Here is a 9613-nt window from a genome sequence, read left to right on the forward strand (position 1 = left end):
ATTGCCCTAATCGCACTCCTGCAGCAAGGGTCAGAGAGAGAAATTCATAATGGCTTTGGTATGCAGAGCAGTAAAATGATCACAATGGATTTCAGACCTCTCTTGGGATGTGACCAAGTCTCACTATTTTTATTACAACATCCTAGGACTTCCAGTAATACCAGAATGGGTGATTCAGGACCAAGAAGAAGCATACAAGTACAGCGGCAGGAGAAATTCATGTGTACCACGACATCCTTTATATTGCAAATGAAAGACATTAAAGTTTGAAAATGAACTAAAAATAATAGTGTACATGAAATAAGAACTCCTAAGATGTTACGTCAACCAGGGGCCCATCCTACACTCCTAACTCAGCAAAATACCCTTGATTTGGCCCCAATAGAATTTATGTGCAAACTTTAGAAAATGTGAGCAAATACATTTTAAAACAAAATGGGATTGATTTGCTGATGTAGGAGATCAGGAAGGGGGGCACTCTCCTGCTGTGCCACCAAGGGCATTACCCTTCAGGAGAGGGAAGACAGTGTTTCCACCACCACTCTCCCAAGGGGTTCCTCCAGGAGAGGGCATCAAAGGTTGCCTAGGGGAATGAACTGAATCCATAGGCTTAACCAAAGGAACTGTATCAACTGAAGCTGATGCAGGCACACACATACCGGGTATAGCATGTCCATCTCCAGCCAGCTCCACTCATTTTTTTGGACTGTTCAAGCCGTTGTCAAAGCAGGGTGAGAAGGGATTGTTTTGAGTCATAGCAATCCCACACTAGTTGGGCTTACAACTGCTGGAAATCTTATACCCTCTAGCAAAACCTGGGAATAAATAGAGCCTGATAATTGAGAGTCAATTCCCTCCTCACTTACACGCCATGACCTATGTTTAGGGCTCTGTTTTTCCCATCAAATACTAATGACATTTCTGACATCTACATTAGTGCAATGAATGTATGTCCCTGCACTGTTAATGGTGCCATCAGATGTTTCAGGGGAAATCCAGATGCTCTGGACTTGGGTCTTGGCAGATAAAATGCCTTTCAGTTCATTTTAAAGGTAATCTTGACTTAATATAGACAGTTTTATATATGTTTGGAATACTCTCATGATTAAGATTATTTTATTTCCAGTAATCACTTTACCACTTTAAGACCACACATGTCCATGAAAAACAGTGGTGACTTTTCAGAAAATTAAGCCAGAAGTTTAAAGCAATGCTTCTAGTGACACTCAAGTAATAAAATATCACATATTTAAGAGACAATATCTATGACTGAGGAATAAAGAATGAACTCAGGTCTATGAATAGGGAGTTACACATTATGGCATAGCCTTACTCATGCTGCTGAACAGTACTTAATTCCACAACTGGTCTCCTCTCCGGGGTAACAATTTGAGGCCAAATTCTCTGCTGGTGATTTTGATTTCAAAAAGAAGCTCCATCAACACAGAATCTAACTCTGTGTCTTTAGTATTGGATTTGAACCAGTAAGTTAGTAATAAACAGCTTTGTAGGTCAGAAGCCATCCCCCACACCATCCAGTCTCTCTTTGCCTGTATGCGTCTAAGACGAGTTAATGCCATTGACAAGTAAAATCTCATTGGCAGGATTAGCAGGCGTAAATTGGTGAAGTTTCATTTAAGAAAATGTACACCAGCTAAGGATCTAGCCCACAGTATTATAGTTATACAGATGGAATAAATTAGGTGGAAAACATGGAAAAGCTGCTTGACAGTTCTTAGGAAAAAGAAGTGTTTTCTCTCCATTGTTCTCTGCCTTCTCAAATTCACTAGCTCATGAACCCCCCACCTGAAAAAGTTAGTGAATCTGTAGCAGTTATTGTACCTGAGCACTTTCTATATCTGTGGATCTACAGAATGAGTCATCACATGAATTCTAAGAAAGACAAACAGAAGGGCAGCAAATTCAAGACAGAGTATAGCTTTTTATTTTTACTTCATTTCCACTTTTGCAGTAGCACAGCAAATCTTGCTTGGAGTCTTTATTTTAAACAAATACATGTTGATGTAAGTTTAACTGGATCCCTTAGGATTTTAGGATAATATTTATTACAATTTAAGAAATATTCTGGAGAGCTTTTGGGGAGGGAATTTAATGTACATTGTTAAACCTGAGGCAAACTAGAAATGTCTATAGCCAACTACAAGACCATCATGATGAAATATAGCTTAGGGTACACATGTCCATATACGGCCAGACTTCCTATAAGGAAGACAGTACTATATGTGCATTGCGTATGGTTCCTGGATCAGATTCACATTCCTTGGGTATGTTTCTCTGGGAGCTATTGATTTCCGCTTTGAGGGCTGGCTCAGACTTCCAATTGCTCTTATAAGAAAATATCTGAGACTGAAAGTTGAAAATGTGCAAGATTCCTTCTTTAAGTACACAAACACTCCAAGTCTAGCCACTTTCCTTTAGTCCTGCCAGGTTTTCAGTATGTCTGATACTTGATCAAGTGAACTTTTTGGGGGGAAGGAAAAAAAAAGGAAAAACATAAGGGAAGGAATGTAGCATATCCACACCTGTACATTTTACAAGACTTAACCAAAGGAACTGTACCAACTGAAGCTGATGCAGGCACACACATACCGGGTATAGCTGTGTCAATAGGGCTGTGCTGCCAACATAGTGAATTCTTAATTTCACCAGAAAAAATATACTGGCTAAAAAGCATTTGCTGTATAAACACCTGTATATAACATAATATTAGTGCATTTTAATCTTTTATGAATCAACTCCAAGATGTAGTTCTTCAAACCATGACATACTGTTCATCAATAAGGACAGGCTAGAGAAGCGTAATGTTATAAGAAGCCCCTATTTCCACTTTACTTCCTCCCCTGTACATGTATACACACACACACACACACACACATATTTGATGAGTCATTTATGAACATGTATAAAGAAATAAAACAACATGAAGCCAAATTCTGCAGGGTTGGATTCTGGGCATATTTACACTGGTGAAACACCTTAGATTCCAGTGAGGTTACTCCCAGTTTACACAGTGAGCACAGAATTAGTCCTGCAGCCCGACTCTTACTGAAGACAATCAACAACAGATGGATGAGGACTGCTGTATTTGTCCCATTATGCGATTTGAGTTAAGGACAGACTTGGCCCATCACTTTGGATTTCCTGGCTTTCTGGTGGTTTGTTACTTTAAAACATACTTTTTCTGTCAATGAACTTCTTAGGTTTTTGTTTAATAAAAAAATTATTTCTGTGAAAAAAATTCTTACACAAAAAACTATGAAACATGTCTACAGCCTCTCTCTGATGATCTCCTACCATATTTAGGCATTTTTAAAAGGCAGTCTGTTTACCTGGTTACATTTGCATTTTGGTATGCATGTTATACATAGTTTGGTATGCATATTATTTACCCAGTACTGGGGTCATCACAGTCTTTAGATAAATATGGATTTTGGGAAGCTTCAGAAGTTTGGAAATGTATTATTTACCATAACTATTCCTCTGGATTTTTTTAAATAGCAAAGATATACTTTCTTTGTGAAAAAGTGGGATTTTTAGCAGAAGCAAAGGCATAACCTTAACTTGAAGGCAAAAAGGAGTGCCAAGAACCTTAATTTGAAGACAAAGAGGAATGCCAAGAAGGTAAATACACTTTTGCAGTACAATATAGAATATTGGATTTTTAAATTAGAGAGATTTTGAGGTACATTCTCCCCTCCACACATACCCAGCCTCCCCAGTGACATTAATGGAAGTTACACACACACACACACACACACACACACACACACACACACACACGAGAGAGATTCTGTTTATCATTTCACCACTCTTCATAGATCAGATACCATATAACTGACCCAAATTTCATATGCAAGTGTCTAAACAGGACAATCAAATCTTGCATTTGGGCATTCAGATCAGCACCTCAGTACTACAGCCCAGACTAACTCTCATTAAAGTTAAATAAAAGATTACCATTAGTTTCCATAAAAGCTGGATAGGGTCTATAGAATGGCCATTAACATGCCTAAAGGTCAAATGTTGCCCTCAGAAAAGCAACAAGCCAGTGATGTATGTATCTGAGGACAGAATTTAGCCCAAGTATCAATCTGAGCATCCAAAAGTAGGATTAAGGTTTCTCATGAAGGCCACTATATTTGAAAATTAGGCCCAGAGTGTGAATTGATGATAACATAAATAACCATTTGCAAGTGATGTTATTTATAATGGAATTGGACTGATTCAGTTTGTTAAAATTCAGTAGAAGAGATGAGATCACTTTCTGAATTAAGTAAAACTGTAAATCCATGTTGCTATGTCACAAGTGTGAAAGTGTGGGAGGAGGGTGTGGTTGTATGCAAACGTCTTTTTAAAAATATCCATCATCTAGACTTCAATTTGCCTAACAAAGTGCATTAACTCTGTCTGTCTCAATAAACACAAGCATACTTAAACAGGTCAAAAGTCAACATGCTGGCATTCATTGTGTTAAACCTGGGGTCAATCAACATGACATCACTGCACAGACAAATGATGCAGGATTGGGAAGCCATCCTTCCTGCTGAAATAAATAAGAACAACGTGCGCCATGATTATTTAATAAGGACCAAGATACTTAGGAGCTACAGGTTTTGGCGGCAAGCCAAACTGATTTTTGATCTTACCAGGCATAATCAGCAAGAGGGACGCAAAGATGCCCTAGGAATGTGTTACTCACAAATGACAGCTGCAAGCAGGCAGTGGGAAATAAGAGACACTTCTTCCATGCTTCAGCCTCACTTCATTGTGCCAAGTATTTCAGGGTAAATAGGCACTCTCTCTATTCATAGAGAACATCTATTGGGAAAGGAACACATTTCAAATATTCAGTATGATTCAGTAGCACACAGACTCAATTTATAACCAGCCCTCAGATATAATTATGACTTTTTTTGGTAGTAACAAAATGCCCAGAGTGTTCAGTGCTCCAAACCTGGTTGCCAAAGTTGAAAAAGTGTGTATCTAGGGAAGGCTAGTCACCCACTCTCTAAATAAGTCAGTAGAGAGCAATCCACCTTTTAAAATTAGTAGTGGCTTGTATTTTCTAGCCAAGAAAAAAAAAGAAGAAAAGAATAAGAATTCCCATGGTTGTTCCTAGCAACCATCCCCACAACCTTTCTCCCTGCCCCCCCCCCCACTTGAACTAGCTGCCTGTCACAGCATTAATCGCTTGTGTTGAATCAAACAACAGATTCTTATCTACTATTGATGAGTATTTTTCTCTGGAATAATTTAATATCAAAGAATGTGCTTCCTTGAAAGACAGAATAATGGAACCTCCCCTCCCAGTAAAAGGTTAATTTTTAATGATAGCAAATTAGTCTCAGCTATTATAAGCCAATAAACTTGATTAACAGTGTCCATGAATTACTTTCCCTCTAAATTACACCTTCTCAGACAATATTATAAGCACCAGCAACAGTTAGCATGAAAAAGTTTCTCCTTCCGTAATGAAGAATGCTGAGTTTATAACAGATTTTACATGCAGTTTCTTTTGAACTCCTGTGGGTTTTAAAACAGCTCCTTTCTTGTTACCAGGGCTGGTAGTGGTGGTTCATATGTATCCTGTCCCCATATATATTTAAGACGTCTCAGCTGGTTCAGAATTCCCAGGAGTTTGTATCTTGTAGTGAAGTGCCTGTTAATACGATTTATGTAATTTGGAGGTAGGGTGGGCAACGCAAAAGCAGTTTGATACAGAGGTTTGTCATCTAAAAATAATTTTTAAAAGTATTTTACATCATATAAAATCAGGCGTATGAGGCTGGACGGGGGAAAATGCCATTGGGTGAGGGAAATACAGCGCCTTTTTTGTGTGCTGAAGTGTGCCAGCTTTTGCAGACAGGAGGAATGCTGAGTGTCAAGGGGTCAGGATCAATCCGGTGCGAGTTGATGAGGCAGGAAGGTGGGGAGGAATGTGAGGAATGTCGCTGTTTGTGTAGGACTCCATTCAGCCGATTGGCGAGCCCGGGGCGCCCGGAGTGTATAAAAGCGGCCAGGCTCCCTGCTTCAGAGCCAGAGAACAAGTCTCCTGCCAGAGAGACGGGACCTTGGCGAGACAAGGCGCTCGGACAGACCCAGCTCCACACCGCGGCCCCCCGCCTCAGACTCCCTCCGCCCGCAGGACGCACAAGCCGAGGAGCCTTTGCACCGTCTATTGCCGAGAGCCGCTGCCGGGCATGGCCGCACGAACGGGACCCAGCCGCTTCGCCGCGGCGCTGCTTGTCGCGCTCCTCTGCTGGGTAAGTGCCCCCCCCGCCCGCTTCCCCAGCTGCAGGGGGGGGGTCGCTGGGGACGCGGGGATCCGAAGCGCAGCGAGGCGGGCTCCCCTGACCCCCTCCCGTCTCCTTCTCTCCGCAGGAGGTGTCCGGCCAGGACTGCAGCGGGCAGTGCCAGTGCGGGGCGGGGCCGCCCCCCACGTGCCCGGCTGGGGTGAGCCTGGTGCAGGACGGCTGCGGCTGCTGCAGGGTGTGCGCCAAGCAGCTGGGCGAGCTGTGCACCGAGCGGGACCCCTGCGACCACCACAAGGGGCTCTTCTGCGACTTCGGCTCGCCGGCCAACCGCAGGATCGGCGTGTGCACCGGTAAGGGGCGGCAGTGAGCGGGGAGGGCCGAGATCGGGGGCGCTAGAGCCTTTAAAAGCGAGCCCGTCCAATTCATGCCCAACCCCCCTCTGGCTGCCTTCCCTAGGAGAGTGGGTCCTCCCTACAGGGCACAGCTCCATTGCACAGCGGTGATCTCGTCATCCCCCCTGCTCCCCCCCAGCAGGAGCCATAGAGACCACCTGCTCCCCCAGCTCCTGCTGCGCCCTCCCCACAGTGGCAGCGCGAGTGGCCGGACTGCTGCCTTTCCCGGAGTGCTCATGTCCGGCTGTCCCTCTGTCACTGTCTGCAGCTCGGGACGGCGCCCCTTGTGTGTTCGGAGGGATGGTGTACAGGAGCGGGGAGTCCTTCCAGAGCAGCTGCAAATACCAGTGCACTTGCCTCGACGGGGCAGTGGGGTGCGTGCCCCTGTGCAGCATGGATGTCCGGCTGCCCAGCCCAGACTGCCCTTCCCCGCGAAGAGTTAAGCTCCCTGGGAAGTGCTGCGAGGAATGGGTGTGCGATGAGCTCCGAGAACAGACGGCGGTTGGACCTGCTCTAGCTGGTGAGTTGAGATCTTAGTGAACGTTGTTGGCCTGCCAATGCAATAGACTGAAATACACAATGCAGTGATGATTATCCTAATGGATCAGATTCAGCCCTGATGTGACTCCAGTGCCTTCCTTGGAATCACACCACAGATAAATATAACCCTACGTTTATGCAGCATTAATACACTGAGAGGATAGCATCTGCACTATTTCTCTCTGCCACAATCTCATCCTGTTGACCTGTGCTCCACAGCTTACAGACCAGAAGACACTTATGGACCTGACCAGGCAATGATGATGCGTGCCAACTGCCTGGTCCAGACCACAGAATGGAGTGCTTGCTCGAAGACCTGTGGAATGGGCATCTCCACCAGAGTCACCAATGACAATGCCTTCTGCAGACTGGAGAAGCAAAGCAGACTCTGCATGGTCAGACCTTGCGAGGCAGACTTGGAGGAAAACATTAAGGTAAATATGCCATCTAATATACACTTCTAAGGGTGTTTCAGCATAGACCCAGTTTTACAGAAGATGTATAGCTCTAACTTATCCACTTTCAGAACCAAGTAAATATTATATAAGGTCTCATCCCAGTAGTGAATATTTAAGAATTAAGTTATAAATAAATGCACCTATTTTAGCCATTAGATAAGTAAATACAATTTGAACACTATTTAAACTGTCTTGTTTGCATGTAAAACCTTCATGAGGATCAGAGTATTAACCTTTTTGCATATAATGACAGGATGAAATTAATGGATAGAAATATGAATGGGAATTGTACAATCTTTTTTAAAAGACTTCTAAACTTTTTTCATTTGTTGCCCCACAGAAAGGCAAAAAGTGTATTCGCACCCCCAAAATCTCCAAGCCCATCAAGTTTGAGCTCTCTGGCTGTACCAGTGTGAAGACCTATCGAGCTAAATTCTGTGGGGTCTGCACTGATGGACGTTGCTGCACCCCCCACAGAACAGCCACTCTTCCTGTGGAGTTCAAATGCCCTGACGGTGAGGTCATGAAGAGGAGAATGATGTTCATCAAGACCTGTGCATGCCACTACAACTGCCCTGGAGACAATGACATCTTTGAGTCTCTGTACTACAGAAAGATGTATGGAGACATGGCATAAAGCAGGAGACACTAGGCTCTCAACTTGACCTGATTGGCATCTCATTTTGTAAACATGATACGATAGCACAAAGTATTTAAATCTGTTTCCAAAAAGTTCAGACTGTTCTATGTGACTAAGACAAATTGTCTTCTGACCCCAAACATTGGTTTGAAGAAGAAAGTAAAATGGCTCATGGGACCACAGCAAAGCACAGCTTCAGAGGACACTGTTCATGGAGTGGTGTTTAGGGAGTACTGGGGGGCATATGCAGGAAGATCAATGGTTTCCTTAGTATGGTAACGTGTGTTCCACCTAGTAGTGCAATTGAAGAAGAGACCCTTAGCATGTGTGCTGACACTGGTTGAGTGACAGCAATGGCTGTAATGTAAATCATTACCCAGCAAGGTGCTAAGTAAAATGTGTTCTGTTGGTCAGGACTGTAATGTTTCAGCTTTGACACTGATTCAAATGACTTGTTCAAGAAGAATCAGAATCATGTCTATTTGACTGGACAGCTTGTGGCAGTTAATTTGCCTGTAACAAGCTAGATTTTTATTAATATTGTAAATACTGTATATATATGTACAGTTATCTAAATTAATTTAAAGTTTTGTGCCTTTGTTAATGCTTTGATACTTTAATGTTAGCTTTTGTTTGTTTTGAAAGAAATAGGTAGGATGTAAAGCTTGTCTGACAATGCATTCAAAGCATGAAATAGATCTTCTAATGGAAATTGTTCAGTTAGGGTGACCAGTGAATCAAAATCAAGACAGATTGTTTGCTAAAGATGAGGTGCTTGCATCCTTGGGAAACATCCATTTATATGGTAAAAATATGGTTGCCTCAGCTTTAGTGAACAAATGGCTTTAAGTAAAATGAATGGCTCTCTTGTAGCTGATCAGTTTTTCCACCTGGGAGCATTTGTTTCTTTCTTTGACCGTGGCTGTTCTTTGAATAGTTTGTTATTTGTTGAGAAGTGTGACCAAAAGTTACATGTTTGCACCTTTCTAGTTGAAAATAAAGTATTATATTTTTTATATAAATGACTTGGAATTTCATTTGCCCGACACTTTCCCCCTCCGTTCCTATATATTCATCGATACAAGGGCTTATTTTGTTATATATAAAAATCAATGTTTTGTTGGTGGGGTTTTTTGTTCCCTAGAAATCAATACACTGAGAATTAAACTTCATATCTATTCCAACACAATAAACTTGCCAGCTCATAATCACTGGTAGGTCAATGAAAGATGGGGGGGCCTTTAAAGTCTTTCAAACTTTAAAGAGGGGTCCTGGAGGGTTGAACCCAACACTGTTAAGGCACAGCTG

At 42.6% G+C, this 9613-nt stretch overlaps 1 protein-coding gene across 1 annotated transcript; it reads left to right on the forward strand.

Annotated features, from left to right (window-relative positions):
- Nucleotides 1-6047: 6047 nt before the first annotated feature.
- On the forward strand, nucleotides 6048-9327 carry CCN2 (cellular communication network factor 2). The gene is made up of 5 exons (XM_039532866.1): nucleotides 6048-6284; nucleotides 6403-6625; nucleotides 6936-7187; nucleotides 7427-7641; nucleotides 8006-9327. The coding sequence occupies exons 1-5, from the start codon at nucleotides 6222-6224 to the stop codon at nucleotides 8300-8302; spliced, it is 1050 nt and encodes a 349-aa protein (XP_039388800.1). The 5' UTR covers nucleotides 6048-6221; the 3' UTR covers nucleotides 8303-9327.
- The last annotated feature ends 286 nt before the right edge of the window (nucleotides 9328-9613 follow it).

Source organism: Mauremys reevesii, linkage group 3 (assembly GCF_016161935.1).
Source record: "Mauremys reevesii isolate NIE-2019 linkage group 3, ASM1616193v1, whole genome shotgun sequence".
Lineage (NCBI taxonomy): Eukaryota > Metazoa > Chordata > Testudines > Geoemydidae > Mauremys > Mauremys reevesii.

Coding starts and splice junctions, on each gene's coding strand:
- CCN2 (XM_039532866.1), top strand. CDS start 6,222: ATGGCCGCACGAACGGGACCCAGCCGCTTCGCCGCGGCGCTGCTTGTC. Junction 7,188..7,426: donor GGTTGGACCTGCTCTAGCTG/GTGAGTTGAGAT, acceptor TGTGCTCCACAG/CTTACAGACCAGAAGACACT. Junction 7,642..8,005: donor ACTTGGAGGAAAACATTAAG/GTAAATATGCCA, acceptor GTTGCCCCACAG/AAAGGCAAAAAGTGTATTCG.